Source organism: Loxodonta africana, chromosome 16 (assembly GCF_030014295.1).
Source record: "Loxodonta africana isolate mLoxAfr1 chromosome 16, mLoxAfr1.hap2, whole genome shotgun sequence".
Lineage (NCBI taxonomy): Eukaryota > Metazoa > Chordata > Mammalia > Proboscidea > Elephantidae > Loxodonta > Loxodonta africana.
The window spans coordinates 41,690,724-41,711,310 of record NC_087357.1 but is presented as its reverse complement, the minus strand read 5'-3'; the positions used below and the strand labels follow the sequence as shown (position 1 = coordinate 41,711,310).

The window sequence follows — 20,587 nt, the reverse complement described above, 5'->3', positions numbered from 1 at the left end:
CCGAACAGGTGAGCACTGCGCACTACCAGCGCCCCAACTCATACTGTCTGCGCTCTAAGCGGCCTGGCACCGGTAAGCTCGCGATGTTCCCCTGGGGGCTGTGCTGTCTGTCGGTGCTTGGAGCGGCGGGCGCCGCTCTCCTGTGCGCTGGCCTGCTGCTCAGCCTGACCCAGCACCTCTGGACTCTCCGCTGGACGCTGAGCCGGGACCGGGCCTGCGCCCTGCCCCTGCCCAAGGGCTCCATGGGTTGGCCCTTCTTTGGCGAAACTCTGCACTGGTTAGTTCAGGTGAGCAGTCCCCTTTTCCCCGCACCCCAGTCTGGCCCCTTCTTCCCGAGCTCCCGCTGGACTCTCCTCCTTGATGCTCTCAGGGTTCTTAGCCAGTCCCTTCCAATCGCCCAGAGCTTCAGGGAGCTCAGCACAGCCCTCGCCTTTGCCCAGTTGCCCCCTGCCCCCTCGAGGGGGCTGCAAGACCGCGCATCACTGGGGTCCCCCCAGTGCAACTTAAACTCTTCCCGACACAACGCGAGAGTGAACAGAAAGGGTCTGAGAACTGTGTTGTCCTGTGTCCTGCAAGCATAGAATCAGGAACCAGGGGCGCGTCCCAGCTATGAGCCTTTGGGCACTCCAGGCCCCGTTCTGAGTCTTGGTTTCCTCATCTCACTAATGGCAATATAGAAGCATCTATATTTCCCATAGGGTAGTCGTGAGGTCCAGGAATCCTGTACTTGTGTTTTGTGAAGAGTAACGCGACAACCTGGGGCAGGGGGTTGTCGTAAAGGGGAAGTTGGGAGGCCTGGGCCAGATGTCCGGCGGAAGCCCCGCGGCCCCAGCCCGCCTCGCTCTGCCTCGCTCGCAGGGCTCGCGCTTCCACAGCTCCCGCCGGGAGCGCTATGGGACAGTGTTCAAGACACACCTGCTGGGCAGGCCGGTGATCCGCGTGAGTGGCGCCGAGAATGTGCGCACCATCCTACTAGGCGAGCACCGCCTGGTGCGCAGCCAGTGGCCGCAGAGCGCGCACATCTTGCTGGGGTCACACACACTACTCGGCGCGGTTGGCGAGCCGCACCGGAGGCGGCGCAAGGTGAGCGGAAGCCAGGGAAAGGGCCTTAGGGACGTCAGACCTGCGGTTCCCGGGTGGACCACGTTAGGGCCAGGTGTTAGGGTACACGAGCGGGTGACGTTGGGCCAGTCCCTTACCCTCTCGGGCTTCGGTTTATAAGACCAGGACTGGGACTAAACGGTCATTCCAGGTCTGACCTTTTGTGACTGTGATGCCAGAAGCACTGGAAACTCGGATCTGGATAGCGGTCAGGGAAGCCTTCCTGGAGGAGGCAGCAGTTGGAGCCTGGATGGATGTGAGATGCTTTTTGTACGTCAGAGCAGAAAAAAAGGGAATAGCTGAGCAAGAACCAATGAGTTCAGGTCCCGGCTGCTTGAAGAGGAGGAAGGCACCGAAATTGGCTTTCTGGCTCCTCCGGGACGGTGGAGCTGAGGAGGCCGGACCACGGCTAGAGCTGAGCCGCCGCTCTCCCCACAGGTCCTGGCGCGAGTGTTCAGCCGCGCGGCGCTAGAGCGCTATGTGCCGCGCCTGCAGGGGGCGCTGCGGCGCGAGGTGCGCTCGTGGTGTGCGGCCCGCGAGCCTGTTGCGGTCTACCAGGCAGCCAAAGCGCTCACCTTCCGCATGGCTGCTTGTATCCTACTGGGGCTGCCTCTGGACGAGGCACAGTGCGCGGAGCTGGCCCGGACCTTCGAGCAGCTGGTAGAGAACCTCTTCTCGTTGCCCCTGGATGTGCCCTTCAGCGGCCTGCGCAAGGTACCCCCGCCCGGGTTCGAAGAGGCCGGAGTCGCGGCCCCAGACCTTCCCCTCAGGGCTCCGCGGCGCCCAAGGCCTCCCAGACATCCTTGGCGCCCCCCGCACCCCACCTCTGCTGGGGGCAGAAGCATGGTGCAGGGTGAGGAGGAGGCACAGTGTGGCGGTGGGCGCCGGAGGCGGCTTCTGCCCTGACTCATTGTGTGACCGGGGGTGGGCCCCACAACCTTGTCTGCGCTCCGCCTGCGGGTACGCACTCCAGCCCCCGCAACCGCGGGCTTCCCGAGGTTGGGTCTCGGTCTCGGGCGCCCAGCCAGTGGTCCCTGCTCCTCCCCAGAGCGGCGCCTCGCGGCCGCGCCTCTCGCACCTCTTCGGAAGCAGCAGTGGCTGCTGAACCGGCGGGAGCGCGCGAGGGCCACACACACGCCCTTGGCCCAGCCCGGCGCCAGCACGGGTCGGAGAGGGGTGGGTGCCGGCTCCCAGTCCACGGCCCCGGGCCCGCTAGTTTCCGATCAGAGAACCGCGGCCTGTTACACTTCAGAGACAGGCCCAGTGAGCAACCAGAAGGCCCCTTCTCGCCCCCCTTTTCCCCTGTTCTGGGGCTTCTCACTGTGCCTATTCCCAGGTTTTCAGTCACCTGGATAAAAAATAATAGATATGTATAAAGGGGCATGCTGTGAGCCTGAATCAACTCCACCGCAAAGTGTTTGATTTTATAAAGGGGCGTGTTATGGGCAGTTCTATTCGTCCTATAGGGTCCGTATGAGTCAGGATCGACTTACTGCAATGGTTTTTTTGTTTTGTTTTTAAATGCTATGGACTGAGCATCTTGGGTACATGGTCTAATTCAATGCTCTCAGCCTGCAAAGTGTTATTATTCCCTCCCCCTCCCCTTTTATAAAGAAGAAAATGAGGCTCAGAGCGGTTAAATGACTTACCCCAAATCACCCTGGAAACCCTGGTGGCGCAGTGGTTAAGTGCTACAGCTGCTAACCAAAAGGTCGGCAGTTCGACTCCACCAGGCGCTCCTTGGAAACTCTACGGGGCAGTTCTACTCTGTCCTATAAGGTCGCTATGAGTCGGAATCGACTCGACGGCAGTGGGTTAGTGGGTTAAAAATCACCCAGCTAGTAGGGGTGCAGAAGCAGGATTTGAACCGAGCTTTTCTCTTGCTCCAAAACCCAAGTGCTCAACTACACTGCTTCTCAAACTGATCCAGTCATGCTTTTGCTTGTGTTTGCTCCCTGAACTTCTTGCCCGCACCGCATACTAAGTGCCAGGCAAAAAGCTAGGCTAGAAGACTGTTAACACCCGGACCTTGGCAGAGCCAGCACAGCCCTGGAAAGCTTTTTGGGTAGGTGCCCAAGCCTGGCCCCCTGAGCCTTCCTGCCCCACCTCCCTTCTGTTCCTGCCCATCAGGGCATCCGGGCTCGGGACCAGCTGCATCAGCACCTGGAGGAGGCCATTGCAGAGAAACTTCGTGAGGACAAAGCTGAGGAGCCAGGTGATGCCCTCGACCTTATTGTCCACAGTGCCAGGGAACTTGGCCATGAGCTCTCAGTGCAGGAACTGAAGGTAGGTGGTGGGAGGGAGGGCTCTCCTCCCTTTTCTTTGTTCCCAGCAGGTCTTTACACATATGCTGCTGCCCCAGAGCCACATCCTGTTTGGCCCCACTCCGAACCACAGGCACTCCTCAGGATGAGCAGAAAGAGGAGACCTGGGTTCCAGTCTTGGCTCAGCTACACCCATTAGCTGTGTGGCCTTGGCCAGTCTCTGCCTTTCTCTAGGACCCTGAGTAGAAGGGTTGAAGTAAGAATCCTAGCATTAGCCTCCTTACAGGTTCTGGCCACAAACACTCCCCTCGCCTTCTCTGCCATTCATGCAGCTCCCTCTGCTGTTTCGTTGACTCTGAAGCCTCTTCACTTCTTCCCTCTCTAAACCCTAAGGGGCTCAGAGTCAAACTGCACATCCTCCTTGAAGCGCCCCCTTCCCCCCTAAATCAACACTCTTCTTCCATGAGCCACCTTGGCATCTGGTTTTTTAATGCCCATGACTTCTATCTGACTGTTTTGCCACTGCAAAATCTTCTGGAGAATTACGACTCCTCCATGTTGCAAATTGTTAACATGCTGAGCTGCTAACCAAAAGCTTCGTGGTTTGAGTCCACCCGGGGTACCTCAGAAGAAAGGCCTGGTGATTTACAGCCCAAAAATTAGCCTTTGAAAACCCCAGTGGAGCACAGTTCTACTCTGACACATGTAAGGTCCCCATAAGTTGGAATCGACTCAACAACAACTTTTGGTTCTCTAGACATAGAACACACGCAGGAAGAAAGGAGGGAAGCCTTTGAGTGGCCCTAGGACTTGCTCAAGAACCTGCAAAACAGTAGAGACATGGAAGGATGGGGAAAATTACATATGGGAAGACCTCAGCCCTGTAAGCAATTCCTAACTCTGGGCCTCATTTTCCCCTTTCCAACCAGCAGCTACTGAAAGAGTAGGGCTCAGCCTTAGTTTCTCCTCTGAGAATGGGGCTAATAATCTCTGTCCTGACTCCTCAGTGTTGTAAAGTTGAGAGGAGTCAAGCGAGTTAGAAGGAGCAGGTGGATGGGACATCTGAGCTGTGAAGGGGACTGGTATGGAAAGGCATGGATGGTCCCTTTGCCTTGGCAGGGCTGAGAAGAAGGTAACCAGTGCCAACACTCTCCAGGTTCTCAGGAAGGGACCCACTGATCGAGAATTTTCAGTTCTGGCCTCGATGTCAGTGGCAGGCTAAGGAGGCCATCGGGGCCCCAGGGTCTCCATCCTGACTCTCCATCTTGTCTGATACAGGGCGGGCACTTTTGGCCTCGAATTCATTCTACAAATTTTATTGTGTACCTATTTGGTGCCAGGCTCTGTGCTGGGGCTGGAGGATACAGCCGTGGGCAAAACCCTGCCCATGCCCTTTAGGTAATGAGTCCTGGTGGTGCAGTGGTTAAAGCACTTGGCTGCTAACGGAAAGGCTGGCGGTTCAAACCCACCAGCCCCGGCGTGGGAAGGATGTGGCAGCCTACTTCTGTAAAGATTCCAGCCTTGGAAACCCTCCTCTCTCCTGTAGGGGGCGCTATGAGTGGGAATCGACTCTCCAGCAATGGGTGGGTTGGGCCCTTGGTGCAAGGAGGAGAGGTACACATTCATCCTATGACCACATAATCACTGTAAAAACTCCGACCTGTGGGGGCTAGAAAGGAAGACACGGAGACCTGGGAGGACACAGGCAGGGAGTGAGGGCTGGAGTCTGGAGGATAAAAGCCACCAGGTCCCACCTCTGCCCTTCCTGAGCAGGGCTGGAGAGGAAGAGGCTTGGCCACTCACTGAGACCACTTCAGTCAGCCTGGAAACCTGAAGTCATGATGCGCTTTGGTGCGCGGCTGGCGCTGCTGCCGCTGCTGCCGCTGTCCATCCGTCCGTCTGCGGTCATTAACAGGACACCCAAGTGGTGTTGAAGGCAGCACCCTGAGGTGGTTAAGAGCACTGGGCACCGGAGGCCTGATTGCTGGGAATACCAGCTGTAGGAACCTTTGCATGAGACAACCTCTCCATGCCTCAGTGTCCGAACCTGTACAAAGAGGACAGTAATTGTGCCTCAGAGTTGAGATGAGATTTAAATAAGTGAATGTATTTAAAGCACTAAGAATAGTGCACAGAATAAGTTCCTAGCATTCTCTTTCGGAATCCTCCCAAGACAAGTGAATAGATCCTGTTTTTCCCATGTTGCCACATGTGACTTTCCCAAGTGGCAGACTTGGGATTCGGTCAACTCGCAGCCGCCACGGTAGCTAGTCCTGGCTCGCCCGCTTTTGCTCATTGGTAAATGTGGGGCCCTTTGCGCCCCAGCCATTGGGCCGTCGGTTCAGGGCCTCACGTAACTCCGCTGACGGGGTCTGAGCGCCGCCCGGGCTATCTTGCAGGAGTCGGCTGTGGAGTTGCTCTTCGCCGCCTTCTTCACCACGGCCAGTGCGAGCACGTCCCTCGTCCTGCTGCTACTGCAGCACCCGACAGCCATCGCCAAGATCCGGCAGGAGCTTGCGGAGCAGGGGCTGGAGCGCGGGTGCGGCTGTGCGCCCGGGGCCGCTGGGGGCTGCGCAGGGCTCCGCCCCGACTGCGGCTGCGAGCCGGACCTCAGCCTTGCGGCTCTGGGCCGTCTGCGCTACATCGACTGCGTGGTCAAGGAGGTGCTGCGCCTCCTGCCGCCGGTGTCCGGGGGCTACCGCACAGCGCTGCGCACCTTCGAGCTCGACGTAAGTGCGCCGCGCCCATCCCGCCGCCGGCCTCCAGCCACCTGCTGCCGGGCCGCGGTTGGGGCGAGCTGTGGGGTTAGGACGGCGAGGTCTCTCCCCTTCCTCTCTCAGAGCCTTGGCTTTCCCGCTAGTAGAGCGGGCCGAATCGAGCTCCATCTCCCAGGATCTCGGGTTGCGGGGCGTGAAACCTAGCGCTCGGTGAACCGTCAGGGTTAAGGACCCTTTTGGAGTGGCCCGGGTCATCAACAAAAGTTAGAACAAAAGCATACTTTTTTCCTGAGCAAACCCCGCCCCAGCCAGCCAGTCTACGTGAGGAACAAAGAGAGTCCCCCAGTATAGCCTGTACCCCACCCTCTGGCTCCCTCACAGGATCAAGAAACCGATCTCTGTTACCTGTCTAGGTCCCAGCACAGGCCGGATTCCAGGGAAGCGCAGCAATTAAAATATGGGATAGAATCTCTTAATGGTCCGATCAGATTGGCTGGGGCTGGACAAGGTTAAGGTCCATCTCTGTATGACCTTGGACGGTTTCCTTCCCACCTTGGGCCTCAGTTTACCCTCTGGAAAGAGGCTGTTTTAGTCCTTTCCAGCTCTGACACTCCAGGTGGGGCTGGGGCTGTGTCGCACGGCGGGTGCATCGGACAGTGGCGCCCTTTCGCTGCTGAACTGATGATGTTTGCCTGTAGTCCTGAGTCCAGAACACCGAGCTTGGTCGCTGGGAGGCTCTAGGCAGAGTGTGGGCACCTCCTTCCCTGACAATTTAAACAGCAAACATCCGTGGCACATTGCAGGGGCACCAAAGGGACCAGGATTCTGTCCTCAAGGAGCTGGAGGTGGAGAGAGGGCTGGCAGCTTCATCCCAAACTGTGCTGTAGGACACGGAAGACATTTTGAAAGCTGGCCTTTGAACTGGGGCAGGGAAGGGTTGGCATGGGAACAGTGCACCAGAGACAGGGAACAGCCCAGGCTAAAGTAGGAGGATCAGTGAGATGTCTAGAAGTGTCTCAAATGCTTTGTCTAGGAATTCAGACTTCATTCTGCAGGCACTAGTACGCCCAACAAGCCCTCAAGGAAACAGAGGGAGAAGAGCACAGACCATGCAGGGTGGGGGCTGGGGACAAGATCTTAGCCACCCCCACTTGACAGATGGGAAAACTGAGTCCAAAGAAGAGAGAGCACTACTTAGGTGATTCCAAAACGTTCGGTCCACCTGTTGAGAAACTCTGACTTGACACCCTGAAGCCAGTTGAGAGGAGGGTAACAGGATAGATAGGGGGTTAGAAACCAGGCCTGAAAGAAGAATGATTTTAAAAGCTGGGAGATGGAGAGGGACCATGAAAACTGCCTCCCAACATTTTAAGGACTCCTCAGGTTAATTCTCACCTTCTTAAAGTGTGGCTACCAGATCTGAACGTTAGTGACCAGCTAGCTAATAGGTGGGAAGGTCCCTGGGTGATGCAAACGTTTGCTCTAGGCTGCTAACCTAAAGGCTGGTAGTTTGAACCCACCCAGTCGACCACGGAAGAAAGTCCTGGCAATTTACTCTTGTAAAGATTACAGCTAAGAAAACCCTGCGGAGCAGTTCTACCCTGTAACACGTGGAATAGCCATGAGTTGGAATCAGCTGGACACAACCGGTTTGGTTTTTTTGTTTTAATGGGTGGGAAGGACTAGGAGGCAAATTTTCAATTCAGTGCAAAGAAGAGCTTTGTAATTGAGCTGACCATAAAGGAATTGGGGTCCCTGTCATTTGCGTTGTTCCCGCCCAAGCAGGACTAGAACTTAGGTATATGCAGACCAGAATTTAGGTCTCCTGAGCTAACGTCAGGAAACCCTGGTGGCGTAGTGGTTAAGTGGTACGGCTGCTAACCAAAAGGTCGGCAGTTCGAATCCACCAGGTCCTCCTTGGAAACTCTACGGGACAGTTCTACTCTGTCCTATAGGGTCGCTATGAGTTGGAATCGACTTGATGGCAACGAGTTGGAGTTGTTTCTTGTTGAGTTAATGTCATAAAAAAAAACACGGGGACATAAATATTCATAGATCCCATTCGCTGAACATTAATATAGGTGCCAGACCCTTTATTCCAATCCTCACAACAACAGAGTCGGCTTTTTTGTCCTCATTTTATCAGTTAAGACGCTGAGGCGCAGAGATAACTGAATATCTAGCCCGAGATCACACAGCTAACTACAGACAGAAGGAGCTGAGATTGGAACGCTAGGCGTCCTGCTGGCTTCCGGATCAGTAGCGCGTTCCTGCGGTTGTAGGAAGCCTGTTTGATGCACCTGGAGTGGAGGGTCGGTTCTGCCGGGTTCCCAAGTGCCTCCTGGTCAGGACGGTCTCCTCGCCTCCCCGCAGGGCTACCAGATCCCCAAGGGCTGGAGCGTGATGTATAGCATCCGGGACACGCACGAGACCGCCGCAGTGTACCGCAGCCCGCCCCAGGGCTTCGACCCAGAGCGCTTCGGTGTGGCGCGCGATGATGTGCGAGGAGCTGCGGGCCGCTTCCATTACATCCCATTCGGCGGCGGTGCGCGTAGCTGCCTCGGCCAGGAGCTGGCACAGGCGATGCTCCAGCTGCTCACTGTAGAGCTGGTGCGCACAGCGCGCTGGGAGCTGGCCACGCCCGCCTTCCCGGCTATGCAAACCGTGCCCATCCTGCACCCGGTGGACGGGCTGCAGCTCTTTTTCCACCCGCTCGCGCCTTCGGCGGCGCCGGATGGGCTACGTCTCTGACACGCAGCGCTGCGGTCTTGGCCAGTGGCTGCGGCGTACATGCAGGGCAGCCCACCTGCAGCTTCCCAGCGCTGGGTCCTGCGGCTACTCACTTGCTCACTGGTTCAACAAACGTTCACCAAATGCGTCTCTGTGCTGGACTCCGAAAGAGGCCGAGCGGGAGCAAGCTGTGAGCCACCGCCGCGGCGCGGGAGAAGCGCCGAGGCCGGTATGAAGGTGCCTCCTGCGCTCCGCGCCCTGAGGAAGGAAAAGCCAGGGGCCCAGCTCCTGAACCCTTCCCAGGGTAGCGAAGCAGAATGGAGGGAACAGATCTCAACTAGGAACTACCCGGGCCTCGCCTTCCGGAGCCAGTCCCGGGAGGGCGCATGGCTCGCGAGGGGCGGGGGGAGGGGAAGGATTGCGCCTGGCAGACAGTCCCAGAGACCCGGCGTAGGCGGCAGTATCTGGCAGCCCTTGCTGGTAGCCGGCACTCTGGGAGTGCGACCCTGGACTGGGAGAGGGTGCCTAACGGAAGGCCCACAGGCAGCTGGTCTCCGGGTTCGTGCGCCCGGGCCTCTTCTGCTGGGCTCAGCGGAAACCCAGAATGACAGGAGCTTTCAGGGCTCTTAACAGCTCAACGCCACCGGATTCTGCTGGCGACTTCTTAAAAGAAAAACTCCTTCAAGAACGCGTTTAATCTTCCCGTTTATACAAGAGAGAATAGCAAGCCGAGAGGTGACTAAGACTGATTGTTTTCATGGAGATTGAGACATAATCAGAGAGGTTTGGGATATTTGTACTAAAAATAGGAAGGCCAAGAAATAAGTTTCCTGGCAGCGGTTGAAGGAGGAGGCTAGAGGGTTAGCTGGGCAGCTACTCCCTGGGAAGGCACAAGGTGGAGGTTAGAGGAGACCCTGGGAAAGACTCGCCCCAGGGAATGCCCAGAGAGGACTGGGTCCTGACGCTGGGAGGTGAATTGTCTCCGCCGTAGCTGGCTACAGGGATCTCCTTTCTATTGCAGAGGATAAACTGAGGAGCAAGCGACGAAAAATGACTTGCCTGGGGAGCCAGCAACAGGCTCTGGCACCTGGACTCAGCAGCCAGTGGGCTCCTCTACCCCATAGTTTACCCCAGCCCCAGCCTCGGGACCAATGGCAGCCATGTAGACTGAGCTCTTTTATCCTTTCGTAGTGATCCTTGGCTTGGTTTAAGGGCTCTCTCTTAACACTGAGGTTCCTTACAGTGTTTAAATCAAAGCCCAGAGTCTTTCCGCCATTCCAGCAGCCCACTTGCAACCTGCCACCCATTTTCCGACAGGCCCAGGCGGCTGGACATGACGGGGTGAACCAGGAAAGTTGCCACTCAGGCCGGAGCTGACCCCTTAGTGAACCAGAAGGAAGCCGGTGCCCTCCTGACCTTATGCTTAAGGTGGATTCCGGGGCCAGAAGGAAGGGAGGACGCAGCAGGCGTGCACAGGGTCGGTGGCTCAAGAGCGCAGCGGGCCCTTCCGAGCTCAGCTGACATCGCGGTAACCCCCATCTAGGGCAATTCATCAACTACTGCCACCCACAGGCCGGCGCCAGTCCCTGAACTCGGCGGGCGCCAGAGGCAGCAAAGGTGGGCAGGACGATGGCCTGCCCTCAGGGCGCTCCTGAGGCCAAGGAGACGGCAGCGGGCCGGAGAAGCGCCAAGGAGTTTGAATGAGGCGGCTGGGATCTCCAGCCTCGGGCCTCCGGGTTGATTTTAATTTGGCAGATGCGAGGCTCTCAGAAGCCACGATAGTCGAGCTGGTTCCAGCAGACCTGGTTTACCGGCTCTGTCGTCTGGACTAACTATAATCCCCTGTAGGAGTGACTAATTTTCCACTGATACACCATGTTCAGTAGTAGCAAGAATAAATGAGCTCTGGTTTTAGGAGCTTTGGAATCGGCTGGGGTACGGCAGGCGTGGTTCCTGCCCTCCTGGACTTGACGTGCTGATGGAAAAAAAAATTTTTTTTTTGAAGGAGGTGACAAATAAAAGAGCAAACAACAGAGCAAGAATTTGTCAGGTGGTGATAGGTGCTGTAAAGACAATAAAACAGGCCAGGTAATAGTGCCTGGGAGCTGAGCTCCACTGGGTGGACAGGCAAGGCTTTTCTGAGGAGGTGACATTCAACTTTCTAAGGAACCAGCCAGGGCGGGCGTCCCAGAGGAGGGGCACCCCAAGCAGAGGGAAGAGCAGGTATAGAAACCCTGAGGCAGGAATGAGTGTGTTCCAAGGGTAGGAAGGTCAGGGAGGGGTGCTTCCCTGCTCTAGCTCCTTTGATTCCTGTCTATCTCTGGGTCCTCAATCTTGCTCCCCAAGGAAAAAGAAACTCTTCCCCCAAACCTTAGAAACAGGGAGACTGTTCTGTAAACTTTTGGGGAACATTTTGTTTTCCAATGAACCAAACTTCCCTCCCAACCACCACCACACAAGAAAGCTCGGAGAACTTCCTAGATCAAAGCTCTTATTGGGCTGGTAATTTATTGACACCCTCCTCCCCTTCAAAATGTTCTTTAATGATTTCTTTCACTCATTACCGTTTAATCCTTTCCTGCCGGACGCCCCGGCGAGTCTGGATGGGCAGATAATTTTTTTTCCCCTGTGGCTATTTCCAGAGAGCAGGCCCGGCTCATCTTGTGACCCGGCGCACGCTGAACTTGGCGAGGTGGCCTCGCAGAGTTCACTCGGATGTCACGGTCCGGTCTGCAGGGGTCACAGGCGGGTCAGGCCGGAGGATTGGGAATGGGCCCCAGGTCACGCCTCTGCTCACCAGCTTTGCTCACTGGTCAGAGGCACTGTCCAGAAAGAGGCGGGCCCGGGATTTCTGAGAATAACCTCTGGTGCTACTCGCCCCAGTTGCTGCCGGTGCCCAGAGGTTGGCTCGCACTGTTTACAGTCACCAAATAATTAGGCGAAATGACAGTGGGAGAGACCCCCTCTCCAGAGCCTCCGAAACACACCCTAGTGACTACCGCCCGGACTTTGCGAGTCCCCATAATCTCCGCGGACATTTTCCGACCCCGCTGAGTTTCGAGACACCGCGAGAGGGCCAGGTCTTTAACAGCTCTTGGGGTCAAAGAGCTTCCTATCGCCAAGGACGCTTTCCAAGGCGTGTGGAGTGCTCCTGAGAGAGCTGGTGTTCAATTTTAAACAAACGTACACAATTCTGTTTTGTTTTCGGGGGTGCTGGTGCGTTCGGCGTCCTAACCAAGGGAGCGTGTGGCCCTGACTGGACCAAAGAGGTGTGGCACCGCCAAGTGGGGAGCAGGGAGCGCATGTGCGCTCCCCGCAGTGCTGAGGCTCCAGGCATTGGCTGTAGCTGCAGCTTGTAGTTGGGCAAAGGCCAGGAGACCCACATCCGAGTGCGGATTCCCCCAAACCTCCCATTAGCTGCCAGCAAAGGTGTGGATTGAGGGCCGAGCACTCCTCCCACCTGGGTGGGGGCAGTGGCTTTGAGCTGGGTCTGAGCTGCAAGAGCAGAGGAAGGCTCCAGTGTGTCTGCATCTAGGAGGTCCTGGTAACAAAGCCTAGGGTGCCTGGAACCGGAGGAATATTTGCAACCAGAGGCCCCTTCGGGGAATTCACAACTACCCCAAAGTGTAGGCAGACCGGGAATAGTCGCCCCCATGTTAAAGAGGAGGAAGCAGGCACAAGGATATTTGATGACTTGCCCAAGGTCACTCAAGTAGAGACAGAGTGGGGACTGGGAGCTTTCCTTCCTCTATCTCCTGCCAGGGCTAAGGACCCTCTATCTGGCTGCCTACTATCTAGGGCCAGGGCCCTCGGAATCCAGCCGAGCCTGGAGGTAATTAAGAAGCAGGGGACGAACTGTCCCTGCTGTGCCCCACTGGGACGTCAGAGTTGGGGGTCAGGGTTGTACCTGGAGTCCCGAGGGACCCGGAGGTTCTCTTGTACCCTAAGTAGGACCTTCCAAGACTTCTTGGGTGCGGGCCCTCTTGCGGGGGCTGGGGAGCTGGGATTCACCATCCGCGGGTCATGCCTAACTCCCCACGAGTCCCGCTTGGGCCCCCGCCTTGGGCTCTTCTGCGGGATCTTCGGAAGAGTCGGGAGCCCTGCTTTTTGCTCTGCGTTCTGGACCTCAATTTCCCCACCTATGGCGCGAAGCACTTGGAGAATCCTAGAACGCACTTCCCCAGCAGGTGGAAGGGAGCCCATCCGGCGCCTGTAAATGCAAAGCCGGTGAAGACTGCCCTGGACTGGGACGGCTCGTTTAACCGGGCGGGAGGGATTCCAAGGAGACTGCCTGGGAAGGCTAGGGCTTAGAGTTCCTGCTCCCCTAGGCGGCAGGGCGGTCTAGGAGCTCCACACACCTTGAATGGGGGAGGCGGGCAGCTCGTAGGCCAGCACCCTAGGAGGTGCGTTCCGAGCAAAGCCGCCGCGCCTCCGCCTCTGCCTGGGCGCGGAACAAACGGTTAAAGATTTTGGGCAGCGCCTCGCGGGGGGAGGAGCCAGGGGCCCAATCCGCAATTAAGGATGAACTTTGGGTGAACTAATTTGTCTGACCAAGGTAACGTGGGCAGCAACCTGGGCCGCCTATAAAGCGGGCGCGCGGCAGGGTTGGGAGAGCTTGATTCAGCGGCAGGTGGCGCGGGAGGTCGCGGCGAGCGATGGGACTCCCCGCGCTGCTGGCTAGCGCGCTCTGCACCTTCGTGCTACCGCTGCTGCTCTTCCTGGCAGCGATCAAACTTTGGGACCTGTACTGCGTGAGCACCCGCGACCGCAGCTGCTCCCTCCCTTTGCCCCCAGGGACTATGGGTTTCCCTTTCTTTGGGGAAACACTGCAGATGGTGCTGCAGGTAAGGGAGCTTGGGGAGAGTCAGGACACCTCCCCGGAGCCCGGCTCTGCTCCGGGCTTCCCCTGAAGCCTGGGTAGGCGCCTCTGGGAAGGAGGGTGCTACCGCTAGGAGCAAGGTTAGCCCGAGATGCGGCGCTCCCCGGCGCCCCCTCACGCCCATCTCTCTCCTCCGCCTTCTCGCAGAGGAGGAAGTTCCTGCAGATGAAGCGCAGGAAATACGGCTTCATCTACAAGACTCATCTGTTCGGGCGGCCCACGGTGCGGGTGATGGGCGCGGACAACGTGCGGCGCATTTTGCTCGGGGAGCATCGGCTGGTGTCGGTTCACTGGCCGGCGTCGGTGCGCACCATCCTGGGCTCCGGATGCCTCTCCAACCTTCACGACTCCTCACACAAGCAGCGCAAAAAGGTGAGGGCAGGAACGGTGGCCACCTGGACGCGGAGGGAGCCCCTATTCGCTGGAGAGGTTCATACGGGAAGATGCTGGGCGAGCGCTTGCAACGTGAAGCGTCTCCTAGAACCCTGCCCAAGCCCCATTTTAGCTTTCTCATCGGGGACTCGCCTTGGGTCTGGTAGGGCTGGGGGTGTCTGGAGAGGGGCGGAAGGGGCTCTTCTCTTTTTTCTTTTTTTTAACGCTTTTCCGTTCTCGGGGCTCAGGTAATTATGCGGGCTTTCAGCCGCGAGGCGCTACAGTGCTACGTGCCAGTGATCACCGAAGAAGTTGGCAATTGCCTTGAACATTGGCTGAGCTGTGGTGAGCGTGGCCTCCTGGTCTACCCCGAGGTGAAGCGCCTTATGTTTCGCATCGCCATGCGCATCCTCCTAGGCTGTGAGCCTCGGCTGTCAGGCGGTGGAGACGCAGAGGAGCAACTGGTGGAGGCCTTTGAGGAGATGACCCGCAACCTCTTCTCGTTGCCCATCGACGTGCCCTTTAGCGGGCTGTACCGGGTAAGGGCTGCACGTTCAGTGCGGAACTAGGGACGCAGCGGTGCGGGGCACTAGAGCCGGGCGTCTGCTCACCACCGCGCGCTCTCTGTACTTAGGGTATGAAGGCGCGGAACCTCATCCATGCGCGCATCGAGGAAAACATCCGCTCCAAGATCTGCCGACTGGGAGCGGTCGAGGCTGGTAGGGGCTGCAAAGACGCGCTGCAGCTGTTGATTGAACACTCTTGGGAGAGGGGAGAGCGGCTGGACATGCAGGTGAGTGTTGGCTTCCGGAGCGGCACCGCGTACTTTGACCCCCTGGCTCTCCAAGGATGGTTCTCGGGGTACTGGAGACGTCTACATGGGGCCCTGCTTCCCGCAGTGGGCAGTCTGCATAGACTCCAGCGATGGGACCCTGAAGGTTGAGAGACCAGGGTCAGGAGAGCTGCAGAAGAGGCTATAGAGGAACGAGAAGGGGTCCCCTCGCCCCTCCAGGTTTTCAAGGGCAACGGTAGAATTTGCCAAGTGTAAATTTTGCTAAATTCTACCAGTTAAGAAATTGGTCTTTCGGGTATTAAAGATAACGCTTTTCTTGACTTTCTCTGTCAGCAAAACTTTTAGCCCTTCTTGTCTTCCTTCTAGAACGCTCATTCCGGTTCTGAGTAATTGCTGTGTAAAACTGCAGGCAAACATATCCTTTCTGTAAAAGCGTTCGTCTTAATTCCATTCTTAGGCACTAAAACAATCTTCAACCGAACTCCTTTTTGGAGGGCATGAAACCACTGCCAGTGCCGCCACGTCTCTGATCACTTACCTGGGACTCTACCCCCATGTTCTCCAGAAAGTGCGAGAGGAACTTAAGAGTAAGGTAAGGGGACCCTGGGAGCGTCCTATTAGCTTAGGAAATTCAGTTGCTTCCTCGCCTACTTCCAAATACTAAGCAAGTGTGCTGGGTTCGCTGAGTATTTTGAAAGTGCAGAGCCAAGGGGTGGGTGGGCCGGTGGGAAAGAGAATTGGCTTTGTGAATCAGAGGGTAGGAATCTTGAGCTGTGATCCCACCGCCTTGGATTTCCCCCTTTCCCATTTTGCAGAACCTTGGAGATTTCAGATAGTTTCCATTTTCTGGGATTTGTGTATTCAATGACATGAACAGGGAACTCGGATCAGTATGGGTGGTGGAGATGGGGGAGAGGATGTCGATTCTAACTGGCCAGCAGCATTCCCCTGGAATAGTAAATAGATAATGGATTTGGGCAGAGGGGTAGAGGCCAATGGTCACTGGCTGTTCACTGTTCCCCCTCATGCTTTCCCTTTTGGGTTTCCTGGCCACTTATGCTCTGTTTAGTCTGCTGGGCTGATTTCATTGGAGCACAGAATCACCTTTCACCCCTGAATGACTGTTTTGATAGGGTTTACTTTGCAAGAGCAATCAAGACAACAAGTTGGACATGGAAATTTTGGAACAGCTTAAATACATTGGGTGTGTGATTAAGGAGACCCTTCGACTGAATCCGCCAGTTCCAGGAGGGTTTCGAGTTGCTCTTAAGACTTTTGAATTGAATGTAAGTTGAAAGTTTCTCTCTCTCCTCCCCTCTTCTGTTATGGCTTTAACCCTCCCCTTGCTTCTCTGTGCATTGGCTTAAATCCCTTATGCTTTTGATAACATTGTCTTAGGCCACGTGGGCACATGTTTCAGCCAGTTGAAGGTCTCACTGTCTCTTTTTACTCATAATTCCCTAAAGGTCATCAGTGATAGCTTTTTTGTTGTTGAAAGTTAAATTCCAGTTTGTCAGCTCACGGGACTTCATAATCTTTTGCAGGGATACCAGATTCCCAAGGGCTGGAATGTTATCTATAGCATCTGTGATACTCACGATGTGGCAGACATCTTCACCAACAAGGAGGAATTTAATCCTGACCGATTTATGCCGCCTCACCCAGAAGACGCATCCAGGTTCAGCTTCATTCCATTTGGAGGAGGCCTTAGGAGCTGTGTAGGCAAAGAATTTGCAAAAATTCTTCTCAAAATATTTACAGTGGAGCTGGCCAGGCATTGTGACTGGCGGCTTCTAAATGGACCTCCTACAATGAAAACGAGTCCCACCGTGTACCCTGTGGACAATCTCCCTGCAAGATTCACCCGTTTCCAGGGTGAAATCTGATCCACGTGAATGCCCAAACCTCAGACTTATTGGAAGTGTACCTATGAGTTTTTATGTAGTGTTGTCTGCTGAGTTTATTGTATTTAATTCCTAAACGTATATTATAATATTTATGTGTCTCTACTATAGTACTACAGTCTTCGAATATTAAAATAATGAATTCATATAATTTCCAAATAAAGTAAATTTCTAAGGTGCTTTTCGTGCCTTTAAAATTCCTTTCAGGGAAAATGTATCAGCTTAATATTTGTCCTTAGTGTATTAACCAGGTTTCTAAATGTCTACATGGTTTATTTGTCTTCGGTGCCTATCTATTTTCAAAGGTAACTTTATAAATTTTTCTGTGATTTAGAATCCCGATTTGGAGAAAAATCTATCAAAAAGCTAATTACATATGTATTTTTGATTGTTCTCCTTTAGGGAAAGATGAATCTGAAAAGGTACCACTCTGAGAACTATTGTTTTCTAATATAATACTCCAGCCCACCCACCACTTAATAGATACAATAAATCCATGTGGTTGGGTAGTGCCAGAGCTGTTTTCCAATGTTAACTGGTTTTAGGTCAGATAAAGCCAGTCACTGCAATTACGGGCCGTTATTGATGAAAACGAGGTAAAAAAATATCATCAGTGTGTCACCTTTACTTTGAGGTTGCAGATGAAAACAGTATTGGGAAAGACCCCTCTCTGGTTCAGATAAGCCAATCCAGGTTTCTTTATTCAGAATAAGACAGGAAGAGTAGATTTAGCAAACTGATAGATAAAGTTTTTATCTGTCCCAGGCAATAGGGTGTTAGCCTGACTTGACTGATAAAATGGCCCAGTCATGACCCTGTGAACCTTGGCTAACCTCCGTGAAAGCGCAGTTTTGTCACAATTCTGACCCTGGCATAGCTACGTTCTGAACCGAAGGCCAGGCTCTCAATCCAGAAAGGTTAGCCTCGGTGACTTGCTTATGCAAGCATTTTCAGTTTTGAAACGGCACAATCTGCTTACTAAACCTCTCATGGCTTGTAGGTTTGGGATTTTAAATTTTTCATTACAATTTGAGAATTTGGCAATGGGGCTGAAACCGGGTGGTCTTAAATAGGTGTTTGAAAAGGGTTCTGTCTACAATTGGTTACATGTTCCTCCTGACTTCAGTTTTTAGCTTTGCTTTATAATTATTGTTGAACTCCTCTGATTTTTAAGGGGTGTTTACATAATAACTGGTCATGACTTATAATAACCTTATAGTGTCTCTGTTTTAAAGATGAGATTTTTTTTTTTTTTTTTTTTTTAATGAGGCTTATTTAGTTTCAGCAAAGCTTTAGGGTACTGTAGTATGTAAGCTCCAAGCCTCCATCCATATAACACCCACCCTGGATCACTTCAGCTAGAAGGGCAGGGGTCTGAGGGCATTATTTCAGATAATTTATACAAGGACATTTTTAAGAAAAGTTTCAATACTTTTCATTTTGCCTGAGGACAGTTAGCCTTTAAAAACAATGTCTTAGTTATCTAAAAAAAGAAATTTACTAGTTCTGCTAAAACAGAAATACCACAAGTGGGTGGCTGTAACAAACAAAAGTTTATTTTCTCACAGTTTAGGATGCTAGAAGTCTGAATTCAGAGCACTGGCTCTAGGGGAAGGGTTTCTCTCTCTGTCCTCTGGGGGTGGATGCGGGGGAGGTCCTTGTCTCTTCAGCTTCTGCTTTCTGGTTCTTTGGAGATCTCCATGTGTCTTGGCATCTATCTTACCCATCCCTGCTCTGCCAGCTTGTTTAATCTCTTTTATATCTCAGAAGAGATTGACTCAAGATAAACCCTACACTAACCCTGCCTCGTTAACATAACAAAACAACCCGTTTCCAAAGGGAATTATAACCACAGGCATAAACCCATATTTTTGGAGGACACAATTCAATCCGTAGCAATGTCTTTGGTGACACCATGGCCATGTGTCTCTCTGAGTATAGTGCAGTAAGGAACTGAAGCCATTTCAGCATATAATTCAATTTTAAAAATTCATCTTTATTCTTTATCTGAAGAGCTTTGAAGAAAGTGCTTCTGGCTTGTATTTCCCAGGGCTACATTTATCCCAATTATAATGATCGATTACAGAGTAGTGCAGAATTCACCTCGAAAGTATGTTAAAAACACAATCTTTGATAATGCGCTTAGTGCTGGGTAAAGGGGACTAGAGGTGTGTGAGTGCAAGGCTGAAATTGGCTGTCATATTGGACATAAAGTGGGCCTGGGTCCCAGCTATTTTATGGCATAGGCACCTCTGGGCCAGTGTCCACACATCACCCAACGGAGAAATGTTTCAGGATGAAGTCACTATACTAGATTTAGACTTGACCAAATTGTGGAAGGAAGGGAGAATCCCTGTGGGAAGGGACCTTTCCTGGCTCCCAGGGGCATGGCACCATAAGGAGGAGCACTGTGCTCTCCAGGACCTTGGGTGGACCTACCAAGCTGCTCAAGTTGGTGTCCTCTGCCTCCCCTTTCAGGAAGAACTTTTGTCATCTCCCCCACCCCTCCTCCTCTTCCACCGGGGTGTGGCCCCACCACAGACAGACCATCAAAAGGACAAGGTCTAAGAAAGCTTGAGCCTGGAGGTGTCCAATCACAAGGATAGTATCCCTCACCTAGCTCAGCCCTTGGGGGCTCAGAGATGGACAGTGATTTGCCTGAGGTCACACAGTAAGTGGGAGAACAAGGATATGCCTCCTGCTCCTTTTTTCTTCCTCCTTTCCTTTTCTTAAACAGCTAATACCAGTACTGGTTGCTGCTGAGTGGATTTCAACTCATGGACACCCCATGTGTGCAGAGTAGAACTGTGCTCCATAGTGTTTTCATGGCTGTGATCTTTTGGAGGCAAATCGCCAGGCTTTTCTTTTGAGTTGCCTCTGGGTGGGTTCAAACCACCAACCTTTATGGTTAGTAGTCGAGTGCTTAGCCATTTGCATCACCCAGGGACTCCAAACAGCTAATAACACCTGCTTACTTTCTCTTCAACTTTCTCCTACCAGGTAACTTGGCCCTGGCCTCTCCACCTCCTGACTTTCACTCTTGCCCCTGCCATCATTCCCCTGTCACACGACAGTGCATATTAACTCTCTTGCAGGCCACCTGAGGCAACTGGAGAAACGGGAGCCAAGAAAGAAACCGCTCTGACCACCCCCCCCACTCCCCACCCCCCCGCCCCCCCCGTCTCCTGCGTGGTTTCAGGGTACTTTTTGCACTTTGCCAATCCCCAGAGGTCCACAAGGGGGCGGGCTTCTCCCTCCATTGCCAAGCTCAGGACCTAGTGGTTTTCCCCACACGTGTCCATGAAATCCAGAGTCCACAGACTCTGGCCTAGGGCCTGGTTTTACCCAAGATAGTGAGAGGGTACAGACCACCCAGAGCTTAGCAAGTGCTCAGCCTCAGGCCTGGTCAAGCCTGCCTGGCTCCTCTAGAAAGGGTCACCCCTGAGCTGGGTTGAACTCAACAGTCAGTTTCTGAAGCAGCCACCATCAGACCGTGATCTGAGGTCAGCTGGCTCAGGTCTCCAGAGTTTCCCACATGCTGCCCAGAATCTGTCCTACACTGCTCTCGCTGCATAAAGCCCCATTGCTGTCGAGTCAGTTCTGGCTTATAGTGACTATAGGACAGAGTAGAACTATCCCATAGGATTTTCCAAGGTTGTAAATCTTTATGGAAGTAGGCTGCCACATCTTTCTCCCACGGAGCAGCTGTCTGATGCTTTCAAACTGCAAACCCTTTGGTTTGCAGCCGAACACTTTAACCACTACACCACCAGGGCTCCTGCTCTCACTACGCCTGGAAAATTGCTCTCGGTTTTGCGGGGAAGGAG

At 54.0% G+C, this 20,587-nt stretch overlaps 2 protein-coding genes across 2 annotated transcripts; both read left to right on the top strand.

The window, feature by feature from the left end:
• Positions 1 to 83: 83 nt before the first annotated feature.
• Positions 84 to 8,833, top strand: LOC100675746 (cytochrome P450 26C1). The gene is made up of 6 exons (XM_003409006.4): positions 84 to 287; positions 859 to 1,083; positions 1,540 to 1,815; positions 3,232 to 3,387; positions 5,765 to 6,094; positions 8,456 to 8,833. The coding sequence occupies exons 1-6, from the start codon at positions 84 to 86 to the stop codon at positions 8,831 to 8,833; spliced, it is 1,569 nt and encodes a 522-aa protein (XP_003409054.1).
• Positions 8,834 to 13,467: 4,634 nt separating this feature from the next.
• Positions 13,468 to 17,217, top strand: LOC100654869 (cytochrome P450 26A1). The gene is made up of 7 exons (XM_003409232.3): positions 13,468 to 13,656; positions 13,839 to 14,063; positions 14,312 to 14,602; positions 14,698 to 14,856; positions 15,314 to 15,448; positions 15,990 to 16,142; positions 16,401 to 17,217. Exons 1-7 carry the CDS (start codon positions 13,468 to 13,470, stop codon positions 16,740 to 16,742), a joined length of 1,494 nt encoding a protein of 497 aa, XP_003409280.1. The 3' UTR covers positions 16,743 to 17,217.
• Positions 17,218 to 20,587: the final 3,370 nt, after the last annotated feature.

What these genes read in the sequence shown, in the direction of transcription:
- LOC100675746 (XM_003409006.4), top strand. Translation starts at nt 84, where the DNA reads ATGTTCCCCTGGGGGCTGTGCTGTCTGTCGGTGCTTGGAGCGGCGGGC. An exon ending in CGCACCGGAGGCGGCGCAAG is followed by an intron (nt 1,084 to 1,539) that starts GTGAGCGGAAGC and finishes CTCTCCCCACAG; the next exon opens with GTCCTGGCGCGAGTGTTCAG. An exon ending in CCTTCAGCGGCCTGCGCAAG is followed by an intron (nt 1,816 to 3,231) that starts GTACCCCCGCCC and finishes CCTGCCCATCAG; the next exon opens with GGCATCCGGGCTCGGGACCA.
- LOC100654869 (XM_003409232.3), top strand. Translation starts at nt 13,468, where the DNA reads ATGGGACTCCCCGCGCTGCTGGCTAGCGCGCTCTGCACCTTCGTGCTA. An exon ending in CACACAAGCAGCGCAAAAAG is followed by an intron (nt 14,064 to 14,311) that starts GTGAGGGCAGGA and finishes CTCGGGGCTCAG; the next exon opens with GTAATTATGCGGGCTTTCAG. An exon ending in TTAAGACTTTTGAATTGAAT is followed by an intron (nt 16,143 to 16,400) that starts GTAAGTTGAAAG and finishes AATCTTTTGCAG; the next exon opens with GGATACCAGATTCCCAAGGG.